Here is a 24,669-nt window from a genome sequence, read left to right on the forward strand (position 1 = left end):
GTTGATTTTTTTATATAATTTGCACAATTATTATTATTACATATTCTTGTGGTAATATTTTATAGAAATTAGAAGATTTCTCAGGAGTTTAGGGGTTTGCAATTTTTATCAACTTTGATGCAAAAATTTAGCCTTTTTTCTCTTAAATTGCATTTTATGCTGCAATCATGGAAAATGTAAATGTTTAAATAGTACTCGCTATGGAGACTAGAATATTTATTAGTTTATGTACTGAACTAAAATACAAATGGACGGATAAGTGATAACACTTATATTTGCATTACTCATACGTGTATAGTTGTTGATCCAAACTACGTTTTAAAATATTGTTGGACTAGAACTAAACTAGAATTGAACTAGAAATAAACTAGAACTGAACCAGAATTAAACGTAAACAAAGTAGAACTAAACTAGAACTGAACTAGAACTGAACTAGAACTGAACTAGAACTGAACTAGAACTGAACTAGAACTGAACTAGAACTGAACTAGAACTGAACTAGAACTGAACTAGAACTGAACTAGAACTGAACTAGAACTGAACTAGAACTGAACTAGAACTGAACTAGAACTGAACTAGAACTGAACTAAACTGAACTAGAACTGAACTAGAACTGAACTAGAACTGAACTAGAACTGAACTAGAACTGAACTAGAACTGAACTAGAACTGAACTAGAACTGAACTAGAACTGAACTAGAACTGAACTAGAACTGAACTAGAACTGAACTAGAACTGAACTAGAACTGAACTAGAACTGAACTAGAACTGAACTAGAACTGAACTAGAACTGAACTAGAACTGAACTAGAACTGAACTAGAACTGAACTAGAACTGAACTAGAACTGAACTAGAACTGAACTAGAACTGAACTAGAACTGAACTAGAACTGAACTAGAACTGAACTAGAACTGAACTAGAACTGAACTAGAACTGAACTAGAACTGAACTAGAACTGAACTAGAACTGAACTAGAACTGAACTAGAACTGAACTAGAACTGAACTAGAACTGAACTAGAACTGAACTAGAACTGAACTAGAACTGAACTAGAACTGAACTAGAACTGAACTGAACTAGAACTGAACTGAACTAGAACTGAACTAGAACTAGAACTGAACTAGAACTGAACTGAACTAGAACTGAACTAGAACTGAACTAGAACTGAACTAGAACTGAACTAGAACTGAACTAAAACTATAACTGAACTAGAACTGAACTAGAACTGAACTAGAACTGAACTAGAACTGAACTAGAACTGAACTAGAACTGAACTATAACTGAACTGAACTAGAACTGAACTAGAACTAGAACTGAACTAGAACTGAACTAGAACTAGAACTGAACTAGAACTGAACTAGAACTGAACTAGAACTGAACTAGAACTGAACTAGAACTGAACTAGAACTGAACTAGAACTGAACTAGAACTGAACTAGAACTGAACTAGAACTGAACTAGAACTGAACTAGAACTGAACTAGAACTGAACTAGAACTGAACTAGAACTGAACTAGAACTGAACTAGAACTGAACTAGAACTGAACTAGAACTGAACTAGAACTGAACTAGAACTGAACTAGAACTGAACTAGAACTAGAACTGAACTAGAACTGAACTAGAACTGAACTAGAACTGAACTAGAACTGAACTAGAACTGAACTAGAACTGAACTAGAACAGAACTAGAGCAGAACTAGAACTAACCTAGAAGTGAACTAAAACTGAACCAGAATTAAACGAAAACAAAGTAGAACTGAACTAGAACTGAACTTGAACTAGAACTGAACTTGAACTAGAACTGAACTAGAACTGAACTAGAACTGAACTAGAACTGAACTAGAACTGAACTAGAACTGAACTAGAACTGAACTAGAACTGAACTAGAACTGAACTAGAACTGAACTAGAACTGAACTAGAACTGAACTAGAACTGAACTAGAACTGAACTAGAACTGAACTAGAACTGAACTAGAACTGAACTAGAACTGAACTAGAACTGAACTAGAACTGAACTAGAACTGAACTAGAACTGAACAAGAACTGAACTAGAACTGAACTAGAACTGAACTAGAACTGAACTAGAACTGAACTAAAACAGAACTAGAGCAGAACTAGAACTGAACTAGAACTGAACTAGAGCTGAACTAGAACTGAACTGAACTAAAACTGAACTAAAACTGAACTAGAACTGAACCAGAATTAAACGAAAACAAAGTAAAACTGAACTAGAACTGAACTTGTACTAGAACTGAACTAGAAACTGAAATAGAACTGAAATAGAAATGAACTAGAACTGAACTACAACTAAACTATAACTGAATTTCAATGTGAACTAGAAGTAAACAAGAACTGAGACATAAACTTTATTAAAATTGTAATTTAGTAAAGTTCATGCCCTGTGACGGATAAGTAATAAAAATTATATGTATTTATGTTACCCATACGACTATGGTGTTCGATCAATTTACGTTTTAGAATGATGTTGAACTAGAGCTGAGCAAGAGCAGAACTAAAATGTATCAAGAACTAAACTATAACTTAAGGTGAACAGAAGTAGTATTTTAATTCGAATATACAAAATCTCTTAAAATCTTAACTATAACGTAAGATAATTAAAAGGAATCGGATCATATTAAGTTCAGATTAAATTTAAAGTATTCTACTTTTAATTTAATTTAATATTAAATTATAGCATGTTATTGTTTTAATTATGCAAACTGAAAACAAAATATAATTTTGTCACTGTTGCTCGTTTATTTTCACATTCACATCAGCCAATCTCTCATTCCATAATCATAAATATATATTCTGAAATGCCTTAAATGTAAAAAAAATATCTTAAAATAATCATAAACAGTAAATGGTAAACTATTAAAAAAAACTCCCTGTAAGGAACAAAAACTTTAATAGCAACTTTTGTAAATTTGTATAATCTCTCTTGTAAAAACAAAAAACACAATAATTCCCTTAAGTATTATGGAGCAAACAATCGAGTGTAGCTAGCAGTATTACAGAACCCTCATCACCGGCTATTTCGGATACATGTTCACAAGAGACACCTAGTTGTGATATGTCCATCAGTTTAACCAGTACTGAAGGTTATAATATGCCTTCAACGGCTGCACAAAGATTGGCCAAATTCTTTCCACGTTTAGATGATGATCTTAATTTGGTTAGTGTTTATACACCCATCAATATGGATTGTTTAGAAACGGCCGAAACCGAATTAAGTTGTGGCGGAGCAGTGGGTGGTAGTTTTGATGCTAAAAGTGCCTGTTTAACGCCAGTTAGTTTTAATATGGATTTAAGTATTGCGGCCAATAAAGGATCGCTAACATTGTCAGTGGATGTAAGTGTTTTTTATTATTAAGTAAGGATTTAAAACATGTTGTAAGATTGAGATTTTTTCGTTTATTTAGGGCTTTGAGGATGATGATGATGCCACACCCTCAGCTGCCACTACACCCTCTTTGCCACGTGATGAACCTCATTTAGAATTTTGCTATTGCTGTGAAGCTCATAGCAATCAGGGTCAACCACCAGATGATACACAAAAATCCAACGAACTTTTCAATATAATGAGAAATAAACGTTTGGCAGCCAATGAACGTAAGCAACAATGTTATTGTCGTGATGCTCCTTTAAGTGCCGGTTTACTTAATGCTGAAACTCCTACGGTTAGCATACGTAAGGCCTCCGAAGCCACCATATCGCCGAGAATTCAAAAACAAATTAGTCTTTTCGAAAGTGGTGAACTGGAGAGACAGAAAGAGTACTCAGCTTTACATGCCTCTATAAATATACCACAACCTAGCAGTTTGCAGCTTAAACAAGATGCTCGCCTAAGGAAATTCGAAAATCTAACACAATCAACTTCGAATTCAAATTTTCCCTTTGAAAGTAATACCTTAAAGAGAGTACCCAATAATGTAGAGGATTTTATTGATGTCAATTTAACACAATCCTGTATAAATCTTAAGTCATCGGGAGTGGCTGCCTCTAATACTTCTTCGACTTGTAGTTCGCCACAGCATAAAGTAATTTCCGTATTTCGTCCAGTTACCCAGTCATGCTCAACAATGCCGCCCGAGGAAATCGATACTACAAGTGGTCCAACTAGTCCACGGCCGGGCGCATTAATAGTTAAGGAAAAATTTATAGAACCGCCTAAACGTATAACACGCAGTTTTCATGGCAAGACACATTCTATGGATTCTGATTTTCTGTTTAATGAATTCCTATTAGTGCCAGCCCACTCTATGGCTGCACAAAATTCTTCAAGCAGTGATACTGGCAGTGCTGCCACTTCACCATCGGCTCGTTCTAATAAACGTTTTACCACAACCAAAGTATTGGATGAAGATTTAGAGGATTTAAGTGAAAATTAATTAAATTATATAATTAAGTATGTATTTTAAAATTTAGTTCAAAAATAGAAAGTGCGAAATTTTCTTGAAAAACTAAACAAACAAAACAATTAGAAAAATAAAAAAGAGAAAATATATATTTTTGCGTGTAAAATTAAAAAAGAAAACGTGTTTTGTACTTTGCAGACATTTAAAAGAAATCTGAAAACGTTTATTAATACAAATATCATTTGTAAGCAAATGTTTTTATTACATCATTAATAAATTAAATTTTATTATAACTCACTTTAAGTATATTTCAAAATATCTTAAAATATCCATACAGCCAGCACTAAATACTCGTACTCATTCGTCATAATCTCTTTATAGACTATAATTCAAAATTATCTTCATAGTTATCCTTAAACTGTAGTATATTTTCCAAAGCTTCACTATAGTCATCCTCTTCCAAGCCGCTAGCCTTAAAACGATGTAATTTAGCAATTTTTATTCTTTTCGCCTCACGATGTAAAGTCTCTAAAGTGTCAGCCAATTCACTAGACGATTGTATGGCCGCTACACAAGGTACCGTATTAACTTTCGCCTCCTTTGAACGTTTTTCATAAGGATTCACAAAACCTGAGGTAGTTAAGTTATCATCAAACATTTCACATGGATAGGGTATACGTGTAGGCATAGGTGCCTGTAGTGAAGTAACATGAGCCATACTATTGTGATTAGAACACTGTAGATATAATTGAAACATTTGTGACACGGAATCACAACGATAGGCGGCCATGCGCATTTGTTCTTGTGATGCTTGTTCTCGTGGTCGTTTTAAACGATCTGCCGGTATTCCTCTTACGCATAGAGATTGTATAATGTAATTGGTGCCTATCTTACAATTCGGTGTTAATTGTGTAAAAAGTGAACCTTCGAATTTATCCAAACAATCAATAAGATCCATTTTGTATTCCATATTGAAAGGTAAAGAAAAGGCTGCTGCAGCTAATTTACGACCATAATTAGTCAGATCACCACAAAAGCCGGAGAGGGTGTTTGTAGGAGGAGCATTCCTAAGGCGATAACGTAATGAAATAGTATCCAAATAAGAGGCCAATATAGCGGATGTTTGATAGAGATTATCGTGTTGATATTGTAATGATGGAAATTCGCGAGATGAACCCAGTTGACGCCATACACGATCTTGTGTACTGAGTGGTATAAACAGAGAGGACTGTTCGATAAGTTGGTTGACGGTTAAAAGACTATTGACAACACGTATTGAATCGGACATGGGTTCATCTTGGTTAATGTAGATTTGTGGAGAAAAATTGAAAGAAACAACATTAGAATGAAACGAAGAGTGGAAAAATTAACTTTATTCTATTAAACACACATCGTTTAACCAATCATTGATAATATTCCATCTAACATAAAGTTCCATCTATAGCATAGATCTGATTCCCTATTCATACACATACGTATTCAAAATCAAAATGCTTATTAGAAAAATATTAAACTTTTCAATAAAACCTTTCACTAAATTGAAAATAAAAACAATCTAGTTTCCAAATTCTCCATAATATCGATATTTTTGGGACAAATTTTGAAAAATAATAAATAATAAAGAAATTTTAAAAAATTAATTTTGTAAATTTTCTAGATTTTAGATTTTTAAAATAGTTCAAACTAAATTATCGATAAATTATCTTTCTTTTAAAAAATTCTCAATATTTTATCATTTTGTGCAAATATTTTTAATAAGTTTTCTATTTTTTAAAAATATTCTACAAAATCACTATTTTTTAAAAATATTTCATTTTCAGATTTGAATTCGAGACTGATGCCTTGTTTCATTCTATTTTAAATACTCGTCAATCATATTTCTTTAAAGAAAAACTACTTTTGATATTTCCTCAAACATCAATTCTTGTTAAAACGTCTACCATTATTAATTTAATTTATCACCTAAAAACTCACCTGCATTTTCATACAAAGCATTCTTGGGCGAATAAACTGGCACCGCCATATTCGCCTTACCATATTCATCATTTAAATACTCCAAACATTTGGTAGCCAAACCAGAAAAACCATTAAAAGAATCAAATAATGTTTGGAAACCTTGCAAGAAATCACATTCCTCCACATACTGACGTATGCGATCACAAAATTCATCCTCAAACTCTTCTGTTTGCCAGAGTTCACAGCCGCGTGAAAATGTGTCCAAAGTTTGTTTTTCGCTGTCATGACGATATTGTTTGACAATATTCACAGTACGAGGATGATAACGTGCATAGAGAAAATCAGCCCAAGTATCAACATTTTCTGCTAAATTATATTCTTTTTCTTCTATGCTTACTTCTGGCTTATCGAGATCAGCTTGAAACTCATGTTTAGAAGTTTCTGGTTGGGCTACCACTTCCAGTTCACTGGGTTGCCAAAATAAATCTTCTTTAAGTTTCTTGACCGCTTCATGCTCGGCCACATTTTCAGCATTAGCAAGATCATCGATACCACCTCTTTTTAAACTGTTGCCATAAAGTTCTCCCTCACGTGGTAAATGTTTGAGGGAACCTTCCAAATCCACCAACAGCAAACGTGGAGTGTAGGTGGTTTGTTTCTATTAAAGTTAACATTTTTTTAGACATATTTTATGGAATGTAAATCAAACTTACATTATGATTTACTCCTTGTCTGTACAATACATCATGACATATTTCTCCTGGTTCCCCAGATTGGTCATAACTAAATCCCGATTCCTTTTTCGAAAAGTTTGTAAAGAACATCTGTTTATATTTCTTAAAAATTGCAATAATTTACTTACTTGTATATTCCACCAGTGAGCTCCTATATAATTGGCATAATTACCAAATTGTAAAGTTAATATTTCACGTATATTGGACATTATTTTAAGGAAATTTTGTTAAAAGAAAATTATTTTTTTACGGGCTACACAACAAAACGAAATTTATAATTTTTAAAATGCGATGTTAATAAAAAGTACTGCCAAGTTTTAGCTAGCAAAATGAAAACAAACACAGCTGTTGTGTCACAAGGCAAATTCGCCTTAGTTTTTTATTTAAATTATAACTGTATTACTTAATTATAGTTTTAAATAATTACTGTTTAACAGAAACAGGACATTAATATTAATTTAATACAATTTTAAAATGCAATTTGTTAAAAGTAAAATTATTTTAACATGATTTCGCCTAATACAAAATGTAAACAAAAGTCAGCTGTTTATGTTTTGTCGGTATTGCACGTTTTTTGTTTTGTTTATTTTTTGGAAAAAAAATCACTGTTTAACTGCAATTTCCTCATTTAACATTTGCGAAACAAAACAATTCCATAACACCGCTATAAGTTGTACAAATACTACTTGATATTTTAAAGGCACAATACTGAAATTAATCATTTGTATAGCTGGCCAAAATATATAGTTTTCCTTCATAATAGCAGGATATTGTACTTTTATACGTTCCTTTATGGTATCACTGCTTTCCTCATTTATTACTCCCACTAGTCCGGTAATGGCTAAATTTAAAGCTGGCGCCATAATAGCTTGATCTATAAACATTTTCTTTGTACTTCGTAATAAACGATTTTGTTTTGTTATGCTCCGATCCAACAGACCAAACCAGTATTTTAGTATTGGTCCGACAAAAATGAAACCCAAGGAACTGTATTTTAAGGTACGTACATAATCAAGGTTATTCACTTTCTTTTTCTCCACCACAGTTTGGGCTACAACATCTCCGGCAGCCATTATGCCAGCAGCTCGACAACATTCCGGAAAATAGGTTGTTAGACGTTTTGCACATTTAGCAAACATTATAAAAGGAATCTGAGAGACACATGGATATCTTACTCAAATAATGAAATTTAGAGTAAATTTAGATATAAACGTATTACACGCGTGTTAGTTTAGTAAAAATATAGAATTTTATTACATAAATATGTATTTACAATGCTAGATGTATAAACTATTAAAAAACTAGAAATTGTTGCGAAAGATAGGTACGAAAGGTAAACAAAAGCCAGCTGTTCAATAATTACCCTTAAATTGTTTTACCATTAATAAGTTTATATATATTTTATAAACTTTTTTTCTTAATCTAAAGAAAATCACTGTTTTACTGCATTTTTATCATTTAACAACTGAGAAACAAAACAATTCCATACTACCGCCACCAGTTGCACAAATACCACTTGATATTTTAAGGGCACAATGCTGAAGTTTATCATTTGCACTGCCGGCCACAACATATAATTATTTTTCATAATATCAGGATACTGCACTCGTATACGTTCCTTAATAGTATCACCGCTCTCCTCATTTATCAGGCCCACCAATGCAGTTATGGATAAATTTAAAGCAGGAGCCATTACAGCCTGATCTACTAACATTTTCTTGACCGTACGTTGTAAACGATTCTGTTGGGTGGTTATGCTACGATCCAACAAAGCATACCAGTATTTTAGCACAGGCCCCACAAATAACAATCCCAAGGAACCATATTTAATGGTGCGCACGTAATCGATGTCTTTGAAATCCTTTTTTTCCACTAAAGTTTGTGCTAAAACATCACCGGTAGCCATTATACCGGCTGCACGGGAACCTTCCGCCAAATAGGGTGTTATGCGGGAGGCTGCTCTGGAAAACATATCGATGGCAAGAGAGGAATTGTTTTTCTTTTGTAGGAATATTTACAAAAATAAAACTAATAAGGGATTTGTTGTGAAATGAAATTTAGTATAAATACTGTATGTGCTGCCAAGTTTTGCAAAATGAATTCGCTATGTTGTGATGTTGCCAGACTGGAAATTACTTTTAAAGATTGAAATGAACGTTATATTTTATTTAAATTTAAAATATAAATCAAAAAGTCAGCAATGCCACAGATCACAATATTTAGTTGTCAAAATTTCAAAAAAAGAAGGATGTGTATTTATTTTATGTGTATCATTTTAGTATATAAAAAACATTTGTTAAATTATTAAAAAAAGTAATTTGAACTTGAAATTTTTTGTATGTCTTGAAAATAAAAGAAAAACAACAAAAACAAAAAACATTGCAAAATTATGAGTGTTTGTTCTTCGGGTCCACTTAAATTAACAATACGTACGATTTTTCATTATGTAGCTAGCAGTTGTCGTCTTGCCTTGTTTATGGGAGCCGGAGATGTTATAATGCAAAATTACAATAACACTAACAAAGAAATGAAACAAATAAACTGGAGGCGTTCAGCTAAATTTGCTACAATTGGACTGTGTTTTATGGGTCCAATTTTAACATATTGGAAAAATATCGTGGGTTCTGTTGTCAGTGTCCATAACAGTTATAGCGGCCGCATTCTAAAACAATTCCTTTGTGATCAAATTTATTTAGCGCCTTGCATAAATTTGGGCATTATAACGGTAAAAGGAGTTTTGGAAAATGAGTCCATAGAAGAAATTGAAAAAAGTATAAGTGTAAAATTTCCCTTAATTATTAAACGTCATTACATGTTGTGGCCTGCTGTTCAGTTCTTTGGTAGTCTTTGCATACAACCGTCTTTACAAATTGGTTTTGCTAATTGTATAGCTGTTTTATGGTATTCCTATTTATCGGGTATTTTACATGAAGATGAAATATTGCAAAAATCACATGATAATTTGAAAAAATTGATGGTAGAATAAAGTTATTTGAAAATTTCGAATATTTATTTAATATGTTATGATAAATAAACAACAAATTGAAAAAAAGCAAATTTATTTTCACTTTTTTATAAAATTACTATATCCTGAAAAGCTTGAATAACAGCTTAACAATGTGTGTTGCTCACTTAAATAAAAACCTATTAATATCCTTTTCAAATTTTATTGCAATTGATTTTTAAACTAAATAAAAAATATATATTTTTTTTTTAATTTAATTTTTGTACATAAGAACAATTATTTACCCTGAGAGTTGGCAGCACTTAGTTTGTTTTAGCACGTGTTATCATTTCTCAGTACGCAGTATGATAAATAAGAAGCATCCACCAACACACTTGCAAATTTAGCGTTTTTAAAAACAACCAACAAATATTGTTATTTTAATAATTTGTTTAAATAAATAATAATTGGAATAAATAAACTTCCAATTAAATTTATCTTCACATTATCTAATTTTTGAAAAAACAATAAAACAAATTTAACAGAATAGTAAATATCATGCACTGCATTTCCAAGCGATTTTCTATAAATCCAACAACGCACTTCGAGCATTAACAGTTGGCATCATTGCAGCAAAACGTGCATTTGGAATTTAAGAATTTTTGAGCAAAATAGTAAAAAACTAGAGAAATATTTTAAAATATACGATGGCCACTAAACGACAAATTAAACAATTCCATGAAATGGAATTAGATGATCGTATACTTAAGGTAATAATGAAATAAATAAAACAAAAGTGTGCAATATAATTAAATTTTTTTTCTCAAAAGGCCATTTCAAAATTAGGCTGGACAGAACCCACTTTAATACAAGAAGCTGCTATACCTTTGCTACTAGAAGGTAAAGATGTCATTGTAAAGGCTAGAACGGGTTCCGGCAAAACAGCAGCCTTTGCTTTGCCTTTAATACAAAAAATTCTCAATTCCAAAATGAATGCCGACGAACAGTGTACCAGTGCTTTGGTTTTGGCACCTAGTAAAGAACTTTGCCAACAAACACGCAATGCCATGGAACAAATGAGTGAAAAATGTGGTAAAGTATTGCGTATAGTAGATCTTTCCTCTAGTGATGTGGTGGCTCAAAGGCATTTGTTGTCCGAAAGACCTGATGTTATTATCACTACCCCCGCTAAGGTCTTATCACATTTACAATCTGGTGCCATGGATCTAAAACGTTTAGAAACTTTGGTAGTCGATGAAGCAGATTTGGTATTTTCTTTTGGTTTTGAAAAGGATTTCAAGAAATTAGTCGAATATTTGCCTGCCATTTATCAGGCTGTTTTGGTGTCGGCCACCATTACCGATGATGTGATGAATATGAAGAGTGTTATTCTAAATAATCCGGTTATATTGAAATTGGAAGAACCTGAATTGGTACCAGAGAGTCAGCTATCGCATCAGCGTATTTTAGCCGAAGAGAATGATAAACCGGCTATTTTGTATGCATTGTTGAAGTTGCGCTTGATACGTGGTAAAAATGTGATTTTTGTCAATACCGTGGATCGTTGTTATAAGTAAGTACATATTTAGAACAGTTTTAGTCGAAATTCTGAACTTGAATTCGAAAATTTTCTAAAAATTTTAATTTTTTAGCAAATTTTCGTTAAAATTTTTCTATTTTTAGAAAATTTTTTATTAATGTTCTCTTAATATAGAAAATGTTCAATATTTTTTCCATATAGAACATTTTTGATAAATTTTCTTTTTTAAGAAAAAAATGATGAAGAACTAGTTATCGATATACAAAGAAGAGGCATCTGTCTAACAGTTGGCCTCCAAATGATTTACATTTCTAATCTTCTCTCTGATTGTACACTTTTATACTCAATCAGAAGATTAACCAAAAAATACAATTTTTAATTGAAACAATATTTTTCTTTCCCCTACAGATTGAAATTGTTCCTCGAACAGTTCAGCATTAAATCCTGTGTCTTAAACTCTGAATTACCGGCAAAAATTCGCATCCATACTATAAATCAATTTAATCAGGGCATTTATGATTTCATTATTGCTTCCGATGAGCATATGTTGGAAAATCCTGGTCGCAATAAGTCAGATCGTGAATCGGGTGCCTCTAGAGGCATAGATTTTCATTGTGTATCGAATGTTATAAATTTCGATTTTCCACAAAGTGTTAGTTCGTATATACATCGTGCGGGTCGTACAGCAAGAGGTAATAACAAGGGTACCGTATTATCTTTTGTTAGTATCAAGGATGCTAAAATCAATGATGCTGTAGAAGAACGTCTTAAGGAGGGTTATATGAGTGATGAACAAGTTATCAAGTAGGTTTCTGAGTGGATTTGCATTATCTTTGTAACTTTTCTTAATCGTTACTTCTTTTTTAGAAACTATCAATTCAAAATGGAAGAAGTTGAACCCTTCCGCTATCGCGCCCGTGATGCCTGGCGTGCTGTCACTCGTATTGCTGTCCATGAGGCTCGTGTAAAAGAAATCAAAATCGAAATTTTCAATAGTGAAAAACTTAAGGGTTTCTTTAATGAAAATACTCGTGATTTGCAAGTTTTACGTCATGACAAACCATTGAAGACGGTCAAAGTACAACCACATTTATCACAAGTTCCTGAGTATATTGTACCCAAAGCCTTAAAACGTATAGCCACTACAACGACTTCATCAAGTTCAAATAAGACGCCACGTTATTTCCAATCCTCAGCTAAGGCCGCCTATGAAAATCAAGCTAGTAATCCTTTATTGGTTAGTGAAGTAGATTTTGGTAAAAAGTCCGGAGGCAGAGGTGGAAAACGTCATAAGAAGAAGTAAAATTCTAGTGTTAAGAGGAATTTTATAATTACTATGTACATTTTAAGTAGCTTGTTTGTAGTTTTAATCGGTTAAGTTTTCTTTTTATTATGTATATGAAAATAAATGTGGATTTATACATATTTTGTTATGTTATTGTTATACCCTACACCACTTTAGTGGGGAGGTTTGTAACGCATAATAATATTGGTCCTTTAACCACCTTTAAGTATACCAATCGGCTCAGAATCATTTCCTGAGTCTGTTTTCCGTCTGTTCGTCCTTCCATGTAAATTTGGTACATAATATCCCTAGGGATATAATGGCCTCAAACAACAGTACCCCCGAATAGGGCTTGTAAATATTGTAATTAAACCACTGCTCGCAATTCAATTAAATTTGGTACATGATATTTTATGGTACCGTAGACGATGCCTATTGAAAATAGTTAACATCGGTCCATTATTTCACGTAGGCCCCATACAACTGAACACGCTCAATAGGGCTTTTAAGCTCATAATTATGTTCAGTATACTCGTATCTCGCTGCACAACCAAGTTCTATACTACCCTCGATGACCCTCATGAACTTTATAATTATAGGGCCTCATTTGATCCTAGGCCCAAGGCCTCATCAAAATTTTACTTAAATTTGCTGTTTTATTAAACAGTAAATGGCTTAAGTATATCTGAGGCTAGGTACAATTCAACTTAAATGATTTATTTTGAAAACCAAATCACATTTTATTCGTATAAAGGTGTAGGGTATTTTATGGTCGGCCTCGCCCGAATATAACTGCTTACTTGTTTTTCTAAATAATTTTGTATGGATGCTTTTGGGTACTGCCTAAAAAATTTGTAAATTATATACTAAGCCTCGTATTAGCGTATCGAGGATTATATTAACTGTTCCAAGTTTTTCATTACCTTGTGTAATATTTGTATTATATTTTCTTTTTATTTCATTTTACCCCCATCAATTGATGGAATATTTTCTTGTGTCACCACTTTTTTAACTTTTTCACAATTTTTAATTTATTTCATAAATATAATTTTTTTTATTGATATATATCACTTAAATACATAGTTATTTATATATGTATATACACACATATACATATAATGTTTAGTTTTTTTTTTAATTTTTATTTTTAAAAAGATAAATTATTAACGATGTTTTCATTTTAATTTTTTGTACGATAGGTTTTTAATCCAAAAGATATGTGATTAAAAAAATAAATAGATAAACCAAGCAAATACAAAAAAATGGAGTAGAAATAGGGTTTAAGTTTAAGAAAAAAACTAAAGTTTAAAGTAAATGGAATAATTTTGTGAAAATTTAAATTTACTTTAAACTTATGTATTTTATGCCAATGTTTATAAAAACCTTGGATAAAAGTTAAAAAAACAGAGTTTTTTTCTAATATTCGATAAATACTACTTAGTTGAATAAATACTTGCGACCACAATCTTCAACTTTTCAATTGTTATACACAAAATGGAAAAAAATGAAATACAATTTTTATCAATAAATTTGAAAGAAAATGTAATAAAGATGTATTCATTAAAAATCTGAAACAAATCTATAGAAAACTTATTTTAAATTTAATGATATATAGTAAACAATTAAGTATATTTTGCTCTCCAGTAGCTAGATATTTAAAATTTTTCTTTAACGAAAAGTTTTTCTCCTAATTTGGAAGAAATTTTCTAAAACCAAGTTTATGCTAATAGAAATTTAAATGCAAAAACAAAAATCTTGTTAATAAACAAGACCATTTTTTTTTGAGATGAATAATTAAAATTGTATAATTACAATTGAAAAAGTTGTTGAAAAATTATTAGCTTAAACAAATGGTGAAATACAATGAAATCAATTAGAAAAGGTTAAGAAGGAATATATAGATGATTGGTACTAAACACTAAGGACGACCTAAAAAAGACATAGAAGACAAGCAAATAAAATTGAAAATACTTAAAATATTATTAAAAAAAATATATATATAAATATAAAAAATGTATACTAATACAAAAAATATATATAGATGGGAGGGATTTTTGTTGTAAGGAATGATTATGATAGGGGACGTATGTATGTATTAAAAAAAAAATGACTCGATTAATGAGAACAGACATTAAGACTTAACCCAATTTAAGTTTTCTGGGTTCAGTTGAATGATGATTATTTGTTGTTGGTGGTGGTGGTCTCATGGGCACCGGTGCTATCGACACATTTACAGGTAACTTTTGTAAAAAGGCGGGACTTAGTATGGGCTCATGTTGGCGATTCTTTTGGCGGGTATCGTCTTCATCGTCTGAGATCAATGAAATGCTTAAATCGCTAGATAATTTCAGAGATATGGGAGCCTGAGGTGGTGAGACCACCGGAGGCTGTTGCACCATACCCTTACGTCTTTGTGGTGATATTTTCTGCTGGCCATCAGCGAATTCGGGTATACCGCAAGAAGCTAAACCCTCCCGAAGTTTGGTGAGAGACAGTTCATAAATACGATTAGCTATCACGGTATGAACTGTTGTCTCATCGGGTAGCATGGGAAATACTTCCTGTTGATGTTCCGCTAAAGTATGGGAATTATTTAGCGATGTGCGACTTGCACAGGTGGTGGCGTTGAGAGAGCGAGGTACCAGTGAAATGGTTACCTCTTCATCGACTTGCATAGTATTCTGTTGAGGCAGGCAGGGTATTTGAGAGGAGGTAGGACATGTCACAGATATTTCTGGCGGTTGTAGTAAAGCCATAGACAATGTAGATAAAGGTGGTCCCGGCATGGCGAAGGGTACATCATTGCTATCGTCACTCAATACTATAGATTCATGATTGAGTAGTATGGGAGCTTTGGGAGGATTTGGTAAAGAACGTCGCTTTTGAGGTCTGGATTTACGTTTGCGAGGTTGCGGCGCTGGTGGATTTTGTGGCATTGGCATCAGCAGGAAAGGTTGTTGTATATATTGTTGTTGTTGCTGTGGCTGGTTAACAATTAACTGAGGTTGTATGTTTAGTTGAGGCGGCTGCCGCTTATTGTTTACTATCGGTACTAAGGGCGGTGGGTTAATGGCCCTCTCTACTGGCATTAAACCTAATATTGCCGCTCTTTCTAAACACATGCGGCCAGGATAAACAATCACAGATTGTTCTCCTGTTTTGCTATTTGTCCCCTGCTCCTCATCATCCGACAAAAGATCTATGGTCACATTGGCCTTTAAACTATTTAATTTTTTTCTACGCACCTCAGTCTTGTGGCCGGGCGGTTTTTGTATAGGTATCGGCCGATTGTTTCTATAAAAATTTCGCAAATACTCCCCATATTTGGAACGTTTTAATTTTAAACGTTTGTTGTGGCATAAAGTATGGGCTGAGATGTGAAAGGGATTGGAATGTTTGATAACAATAGAATTGTTGTGAAGCGGCTTTTGATGGTTGTGCAGCTGATGTTGCTGTGGCTGTTGAGTATGTTGTTTTTCTGGAACCTTGGGTGCCATGTCTGTGTGTTTTGTTTTTAAACAATTTTTGTAAAAAGTCACAAATTATACTTTAACTTCACTCATGTCTGTTGCTTTTTTTTAAAACGCCTTCATTATTTTAAATTAAAACACTTTTATATTTTTTTGTTTGTTTTTACGTTTCTTTTTTATTGTGTAGTTTCTTTTATTTATCAAATTTCACAACTTGGGGTGCTGCTATTGCTGCTCCTTTGACTTTTTTTCTTAATTGCAACCACCAAAGTACAGTTTTGTTTGTTTTTCTTTTTTTCATTGCGTTTACACTTGCATAATGTTATTTTGTTGTTTTTCATATATTTTACACTTTTCTTTTAATAACGATTTATTTTATATCATAAAAAGTTTACATTTATATATTATTTATCAACAATTATAAATTTTAGTTAGAATTTCAGAGATTTTCCTAAAAATTATGCACTTTTTGTTACATCTGCTTTGCACTTTCTTCTTCAGTGTTTTGTTATGATAAATATACAACAATGTGAACAGATAACGAGTAGCATTTTAAAGTAGTCGGTATTTAGAGAGAGAAGTAGTCGTTAAAGAACAAAAGAGATAAACACTATTGCCATTTGTAATAATTGGTGAGAACATTTTTTTCAACTGGCAACATAAATAAAATAGCTTACGTTGCGCATTTTAAATTTAAAAATTTTATATAACAATAATGGTTGTATCATGTTAGAATTTAAAAATGTAGTAAATCTATCACTATTTGAAATTTTGATAAAAACAGAAAAATAGTAAAATTTTTAATAAAAACTCATTTGAGTTTGGTGGAATCTGTACATTATTCTCTTTGGTCTCTCTATACAGCACTTTAGTGGGGAGGGTATATTGGGTTTGTGCAAATGTTTGTAACATAAAAAATATTCGTCCTATACCCACCTTAAAGTAGGGTTCTATAGTTGAAACGAAAAGTCGACTTTTCGACTTTTTGCATTTTACGAAAAGTCGACTTTTCGACTTTTGGCATTTTATGAAAAGTCGACTTTTCGACTTTCGACTTTTTACATTTAGTTAAAAGTCGATTTTTCGACCTTTTTCATTTAATTAAAAGTCGATTTTTCGACTTTTCGACTTTTCGACTTTTAATATTTTATAAATTGTCGACTTTTCGTCTTTTTTTTGACTTTTCGACTTTTCGACTTTTTCCGTCTTTTTCCCACTTTTTTCGACTTTTTCCGACTATTTTCGACTTTTTCCGACCAGAGTTTAAAATTTATAAAGTTGCCAGAAGCGTAAATTTATAATGTTGCCATTTAACATTATATTATTATTATTATAATTATTATTATTTATTATTAATAAAAAAATTTTATTTATATTTTTTCTATTTGTTGCAATTGTTTGAGTTTTTTTGACTTCTTTCTATTTTCGACTTTTTCCGATTTTTCGACTATTTTCGACTTTTCCCGATTTTTTTCGACTTTTTCCGACTTTTTTCGACTTTTTTCATAGACGATAGTCGAGTTATCGACTTTTTAGAAACAAAATAGTCGACTTCGACTTTTCGACTTTTTCGACAAAAAGTCGATTGTTCGATTATTCGAAAGTCGATTTATAGAATCCTACCTTAAAGTATACCAATCGGTTTATAATCGTTTTCTGAGTCGATTAAGCTATGTCCGTCCATTCGTGCGTCCGTCCGTCTGGCTGGCTGACTGTCTATGTAAACCTTGTGCGCAAGGTACAGGTCTCAATTTTCAAGATAATTAGATGAAATTTGGAACTCATTCCTTTTTTTAGCCACTATTTCGCTTAGCCCCCATACGACCGTACCCCCCGAGTAGGGACTTTGGGCTCATAATTAAGTTATATGTTCTATTATATCAAAAAAAGTCGGCAAAACCTAGTTTTATAGAACATTTAATGACATTACCGATTTTTGTAATGATCAGGCCTCGTTTGGACCTAGCCCCAAACTCCCTTCAGAAAATGGCTAGAAGGTCAAAGTTCACATATAAACACTAATAACACGTTTAAATTCTACATAAATAACTTTGAAGTAGACGTGAATTCCTCTACCAACATTTATAAGGATAGGTCCATATTTTCCCCTACTCCCCTTTGAGCCCTCTTGTAAAAAAATATTCCGGAATAGAGTAAAAAAAAACAAATCAAATGCTTTTGTGTCAGATCCCAGATGTGTCTGGAATGCGATCAGGCTCGTCCGATGATTGTGTACGATCTGGGTCTTATTACCATTACCAAGCATCCTCAGCTTTGGATCCTTTCCATTAAGAGTATAATGCATTGCAGACAGGTCTAAGTCCTTAAGCAGTTAGGGTCCTTAGGAGACTATAAATCGGGATAACAAAAAGGTGACAAATTGCCACCCGTTAGTATACATAGCATAATCTAGAATTGGTCTAAGAGTATAATACGTTTCAGACAGTTCTAAGTCCTTTAGCACTTAGGTTCCTTAAAAGGCTATAAATCGGCATAACCCACAAAGTTTCTGATAAATTTTTAATACACAAACTTTAAAATTTATGTTTATTGGTTAACCTACACCAAGGGGGACCATGTGCCACTTTTATTTGAGACGACCTCAAATTAAAACCACAATACATATTCTTAATTTTTATACTCTTCACCTTCGTGAGAAGGTTATATATAAGTAAGTCATTCCGTTTGCAATTTCTATAATATAATTTTCCGACCCCATAAAGTATATATATATATTTTGGATCCTTATAGATAGCGGAGTCGATTAAGCCATGTCCGTCTGTCTGTCTGTTGAAATCAGCTTTTAGAGGTCTCCAGATATCGGCGAGATCCGAATCTTCAATAATTCATTTAGACATGCTTTCGAGAAGATCGCTATTTAAAATCAGTAAAATCGGTCTATAAATAAAGGAGATATGAGCAAAAATCCGAGACAACCTCTGAAAATTTCATCAAAAAAGCTACATTTTTTTCATGCTTTGTTAAAGCATTTGTTATTTTTTGTGTGTATGTTATGTGTGACATGTGTGCAGAGATACAAAATAAATAAAAACTGATTTTTAAAACATACTTGGTGAAGGGTATATAAGATTCGGCACAGCCGAATATAGAAATATTACTTGTTCTTCTTTAATCTTTCCTAAGTCGTCGTAATCGTCATATTTTTTTAACTTTTCTGAATTGACCAAAAAAGTAGTGAAATATTTTAAAAAACAATTAATATTGTCTGCCTTCCATCATATATCAAACTTTCAGGGATGATAGATAATCGATAAACGAAAACAAATTTCGATAATCCGATAAAATCGATTACTCGGTTTTCAAGTTATTTGCTATTGGCAGATGTGCCCCTATGGCCAATGATCCCCTTTCTAACCTCAATCTACTACTAAAATTTAGATTTTTTTTTACAACATTATGAGTTTTTTAATAAGCTCAATTAAAAAATATAAAATTTATATAAAACTGTTAACAAACGATACTAAAATAATTAATTTTTATTTATTTTTTTTCAATTTAAAAATAGTACTAAATCTATTAACAAAATGACTGTTTTAAAATCTCATTGTGACGTGATAATAAATTATGTTATTTTTTGTAAGTATGTCTGGCAAATAACAAATATTTTTATTTTTTGATAAATTATATAATAAATCTTAATTAATCACAAATGTTTTTTACAAGTCTTTCCCTCTGTATATAAATCAAGCTGGTTCATCCTTTATTTGATTCAGAAAATAACCTTATGTACAAAAAGTGGTCTGATGTCAAGGTCATTGTTGTTAATATGTTGTATAAATATGTTTGTATTCTTTCTCAATAAATTTTAAATATACTTCTTTTTTTTGCAAAAAAATGTCCAGACATTAATGTTAAAAATCAGTAGTAAAGGACATAAATAAGACATTAAATACAAAAGTCAACCAACCATTTGGTATTAAAGTAACTAAACTATTCATTGTAAGTTTGACTTTGAAATAGGATTTTTATTTTTTTTTTAGATTCAAAATGAGTGCAAAAATCTTTTAAATGCGAGGGTAGTCTGATAGATTTATGAAATTTTTATAATTAAAACATAATTTTACAAACCTATTGAAATGCGAGGATTAAATTGGCATGCAATTTGCCTCAGCCATTTCAGTCTGAGATTCTGTATTCTTGGACAGTTGCTAATTATATGCTAGATCGTTTTTAGTACTTTTGCATCTTCTGCTAGTTAGACAGCATTTATCCAGTCCTACAAGTATCTCGGTAGCCCTTACATCTTATTTTGATCATTAGACCCTTGATATTATGCAAACCATTCTATTATTTCAAGACCCAAATCTAATCTGCCTAACTCGTACGCAACCTCATTTCTACAAACTTCAACCAGGTGCTAATTTATTGCATGACATGTCAATGTTCTAAGAGCAGCTTGCTCATCGATCGAGTTGATGCCGTATTAGCTCCATCTCTTTTCAGATAGCTAGGATCTCTGCTTAGAAGACACTACATTCGTCAGGGAATTTGAAGGATCTTAATATATCGGTATTGGTGATATAGAAATACTGACTTTAAACTAAGTGGTAAATCTACTATTAATTGAAAATTCTACATGATAGATCGTGATGGATCAACGTTTTTGATCAAAGCTCGAATAAAACACAACATAATATGTGACTTTTGTAGGTGGTTCACTACGTGCGTAGTAAGTAGAGTCAAGAGACTCCACTCGTCAGATGTAGTATATTTAGATCCAGCCTGTAGCAGTGAGAAATCTTAGGATATCATTAATCTCAGATATCTCTCTAAGGCAGCCAAGCGCAGAAAGAAAAACTGTTTTGTAGTGGTAAGAAAATACCAAACAACACTTAGAAAAAAGATTTCCTAGTTACGCTTGCTATGATCAAATTTTATAAGAAGTAAAATTGTAACCTAAAGCTTAGCACATTCAAAGATGATAAAGCACATTCAAAGAAGAGAAAAATGTTTATTTCTAAACAAAGATTAAAGCTTTTAATGTAAAATGTTTAAAAAAAGTATTATAAATATTGTTTTTATGTGTTTTTAATATTATGCATTTCTGAAAAGTTTTTGGAGTGTACGAGTTTTTTGCAAGTTATTCTCTTGTTTGAAAATATTGTTGTTGTTTTTACAAATCTTTGCAATTTTTACGCTCTTGCTATGAGTTTTATTTATGATCGGGTTGTGTACGTGTGAATTGCCGAAAATCTTCGTAATTAGAACAATATGAACGCGCAACGCTGCTCTAAGGTTTAATATGCCAAGGAAACGGTTCCTTTTCGCAGATAGAGCAGGTCATTCGCAGAGAAGATGGAAGACCGTATTTTCCTTTTCCCTGTCTTTGCAACTGCGGCAGTGTTCATTGAAAGGTAGCCCAAGCATACTTGCATGTCTGTCTAGCACCCAGTGTCTGTTATTACTGCTATTAATCTCGATCTGACAGCTAGCGAATATAAAGCTAGGCTCATATTTTGAGCTTCAAATCCAAGTAAAATACTGGATATTATTCCAAGTAAAATACCGGATGTTATTGACTATGGAGTGATACAGAACATACCTGTTGAATTTACTAGTAAATTGAACCTTTGTTGGAATTACCTTCAGATCATCACCCACTATCGCTACTTTTATACAGGCAGATATAGAATTTCTGGAAAATATAAAAATTGTCTGGTGTACTTGACAAAAATGTCAAACTGACCTTTGCGACAATTCAGATATACTATAGAGTCCAAAGAGAGTGGTCTACAGATTCTACAAAACTTAAAAGAAAACTTGAAGAATGCGAAAAAGAAAAGATACTTAAAAGGATATTTTTATGTTGATCATTTGAAATTGGCATTTACCCCGAATATGTCTAACGATCTAATAGAGTTGCCACCTATTAATCCTCTGAAAGGTTTCAATGGTTGTCATGATACCTCATCAGGAAAAGATCACATTAAAGTAGATTCATTTAGTGAAATTGCTAGTGAAAGCTGAACAAGGTAATTCGAATCATTGTATCATTTCCGAATCCTTTTCACTGTATAAACTTCACAACAAAAAATCGTTGATTAAAACGATTGAAAAGTATCACCTCTGCTAAATATATTCTTTTGAGTGTGTTTCGTTAAAAGTGTCTTTGGCGGATCTCTGCATAAATAAGTCTTCTGAAGTGAATGGTACCGATATTATCATCTAAACATTCTATACCATGCCGCAAATGATAATCTAACGAAAATTTCTAAAAAGAGGGATGATACCCAGCAAAAAAAAAGTAGTATTTACTCCATGAAAGTACTGAAAAAGACCTAAAGAAGTTATGATTTTAACGCAGGCTTGTCATAGGTGTGATGTCCTTGTTAATTTAATTCCAAATTCACTACATCTGAAGTTATTCTCAGGAAGTAATTTATTATGAAGAGAAATTGTAGTATAATAAAGTACAACTAATTTGACTCGAAGCAATGAGGTACAATATAGATGGATCTCTTAATTAAAACTTGATAACAATATCTGAATAAAGTCGTATAATTGGAGTCGATTTTAAGGCCCGCAAGACTCAAACACAACTGTTCGTATCCGATTCTAGGAGGAGGCAGTACTCACGTGAAAACAACAACGAACACCTGATTTTTCGTTTGCTAGTAGTTGATTCTTATAAATTCTTATAAAATTCTTATCAATCTCTTCAATTTAAATGATTCCTAATTAAATCTACATATATTAATTCTTTATCAAATTGGAAATTATTAAAAAAATACTTTACAATCTTCCCTCCTAAAATGCATTAATACAAAAAACGTTCAATAGTTCGTTGTACGATCTATGACCTTAGGAAATGATAGAAAAATTATCATTATCACACAACCACTGCTGGTACTACCAAAAAAAAAAATCAGTAGAAGAAATAATAAAAATTTACATACATAATATACACAAAGTATATAAAGGAAACGTGTAAAGTTTGTATAAATTACTAACACTCACAATTTAATACATAAATATACGCACTAATACTAACTTAACTCTTATTTAATTTATTCCAATCCAGTTAAAGTAACTCAAAGATTTTTTTTCTAATACATAATATACTTTTAGGAGTCTTATTTGCTAGAGAAAAAAGTACTAAAGGAATAAACAACAACAACAGACATACACTCGTACACAAGCATACATAAAGGTAAATAAAGAAGAGCAGTATTAGTTAAAAGGGAGAGAAGAATAATGGCAGAAGAAATATGGCTAGAAGTCATGCTCATAAAATATATTCAGTTTGTTCTACACACTAACTAATGTTTAAAAGAAAATCTACCAACAACAACTAAAACAAAAGTAAACAGTAGTACCACTGCTACTCAAAAGAAAACAAAAAAAAAAAAATCCCACCACATCTAAAAACAACAACATAAACACACTTCCCTATTTTACAAAACAAAGAGTTTGTTTGTATTTGTTGCCCTTTTTTGCTTTCTTTTGTTTTGATTCTCTTTATGTGTGTTTGTAAGTATGTGTGTCTCTTAAATTTGGCACCACCCACAAAAATATTTGTGAGTCCTTGTGTTTACCTACACACAAACATATATACACTTCTGCTAAGGATTTGATGAGAAACTAGAAATCACAAGAGCAAAACTAGACTTTGTTGTCCAGGAGCAAGAAATTGAAATGTTAAACAAGTTAAAATTGTAAACAATAAATATATGTACATATAAGCTTATATTACCGGCTACCGGTAAAATTTTTACTTAAATATTTCTCATAAAACTACAGAGCATAAAAGAGATTTGCTAAAAGCAAATATTGAGCTCATACTCAATATTGAGTGAGTGAGAATGGATTGTGTAAAAAGCTCTTATTTGAGTTAAGTAAGTTTTGCAGAAAAGTGGAACTTATTTCTGATGCTGTACTTGGGTAAAAAGGATAAATATGCTTCAACTTTAGTTTAGTTGTGTTAGGTTGTTGTTAACTGTAAGGTGTCGTAGATGTAAGTTTTTGTTATTTTTTAAAGGAAACCGCCCTGGTTAAAAGCGTTTTTGAAGCATGATTTCAGTCATAATGACCAAATGGTAGTTTCACATATTTTCTGTTTCATTATAAGTTTTTTTTTTAACTTTTTAAAATTTTTCTGAATAAAACTTATAAGTATATTAATTTTTACACATTTTTAAATTTGTCTTTTAAAAAATCTAATAAATAAAATATATAGTTGTATAATTAATTTAACTGTTTAAAACATTTTTAGGCTTGACTAGACTACAGAATAAACTATAGACTAGACTATAGACTAAACTATACACTAGACTATAGACTAGACTATAGACTAGACTATAGACTAGACTATAGACTAGACTATCGACTAGACTATAGACTAGACTATAGACTAGACTATAGACTAG

At 31.9% G+C, this 24,669-nt stretch overlaps 6 protein-coding genes across 20 annotated transcripts in view; 2 read left to right on the top strand and 4 right to left on the bottom strand.

Moving 5' to 3' along the window:
• Nucleotides 1–4,465, top strand: part of LOC111683286 (inositol hexakisphosphate and diphosphoinositol-pentakisphosphate kinase) — a 40,565-nt gene extending 36,100 nt beyond the window's left edge. For 10 of the 15 annotated variants that reach the window (XM_046947336.1, XM_046947328.1, XM_046947330.1 and 7 more), the window contains 2 exons: nt 2,971–3,347; nt 3,418–4,465. In XM_046947336.1, coding sequence (XP_046803292.1) covers nt 2,971–3,347; nt 3,418–4,386 — 1,346 coding nt within the window. In that variant the 3' untranslated portion in view covers nt 4,387–4,465. The remainder of the gene's footprint in view (nt 1–2,970; nt 3,348–3,417) is intronic. The other 5 variants (XM_046947338.1, XM_046947339.1, XM_046947342.1 and 2 more) reach the window with 2 other exon arrangements.
• An 88-nt stretch (nt 4,466–4,553) lies between these two features.
• Nucleotides 4,554–7,364, bottom strand: LOC111683281 (protein misato). The gene is made up of 4 exons (XM_023445328.2): nt 7,172–7,364; nt 7,023–7,106; nt 6,328–6,967; nt 4,554–5,649 (listed from the first exon to the last, which is right to left on the bottom strand). The coding sequence occupies exons 1-4, from the start codon at nt 7,250–7,252 to the stop codon at nt 4,736–4,738; spliced, it is 1,719 nt and encodes a 572-aa protein (XP_023301096.1). The 5' UTR covers nt 7,253–7,364; the 3' UTR covers nt 4,554–4,735.
• A 27-nt stretch (nt 7,365–7,391) lies between these two features.
• LOC111683288 (mpv17-like protein) lies at nt 7,392–8,191 on the bottom strand. The gene has a single exon (XM_023445342.2). The coding sequence runs from the start codon at nt 8,180–8,182 to the stop codon at nt 7,646–7,648; it is 537 nt and encodes a 178-aa protein (XP_023301110.1). The 5' UTR covers nt 8,183–8,191; the 3' UTR covers nt 7,392–7,645.
• A 94-nt stretch (nt 8,192–8,285) lies between these two features.
• On the bottom strand, nt 8,286–9,131 carry LOC111683285 (mpv17-like protein). Its single transcript, XM_023445332.2, has one exon. The coding sequence runs from the start codon at nt 9,013–9,015 to the stop codon at nt 8,476–8,478; it is 540 nt and encodes a 179-aa protein (XP_023301100.1). The 5' UTR covers nt 9,016–9,131; the 3' UTR covers nt 8,286–8,475.
• A 1,465-nt stretch (nt 9,132–10,596) lies between these two features.
• LOC111683282 (probable ATP-dependent RNA helicase DDX56) lies at nt 10,597–12,948 on the top strand. Its single transcript, XM_023445329.2, has 4 exons — nt 10,597–10,757; nt 10,818–11,560; nt 11,936–12,331; nt 12,395–12,948. The coding sequence occupies exons 1-4, from the start codon at nt 10,695–10,697 to the stop codon at nt 12,828–12,830; spliced, it is 1,638 nt and encodes a 545-aa protein (XP_023301097.1). The 5' UTR covers nt 10,597–10,694; the 3' UTR covers nt 12,831–12,948.
• A 1,820-nt stretch (nt 12,949–14,768) lies between these two features.
• LOC111683284 lies at nt 14,769–16,795 on the bottom strand. The gene has a single exon (XM_023445331.2). The coding sequence runs from the start codon at nt 16,307–16,309 to the stop codon at nt 14,951–14,953; it is 1,359 nt and encodes a 452-aa protein (XP_023301099.1). The 5' UTR covers nt 16,310–16,795; the 3' UTR covers nt 14,769–14,950.
• Nucleotides 16,796–24,669: the final 7,874 nt, after the last annotated feature.

The sequence above is a fragment of the Lucilia cuprina genome, chromosome 3, assembly GCF_022045245.1.
Source record: "Lucilia cuprina isolate Lc7/37 chromosome 3, ASM2204524v1, whole genome shotgun sequence".
NCBI lineage: Eukaryota > Metazoa > Arthropoda > Insecta > Diptera > Calliphoridae > Lucilia > Lucilia cuprina.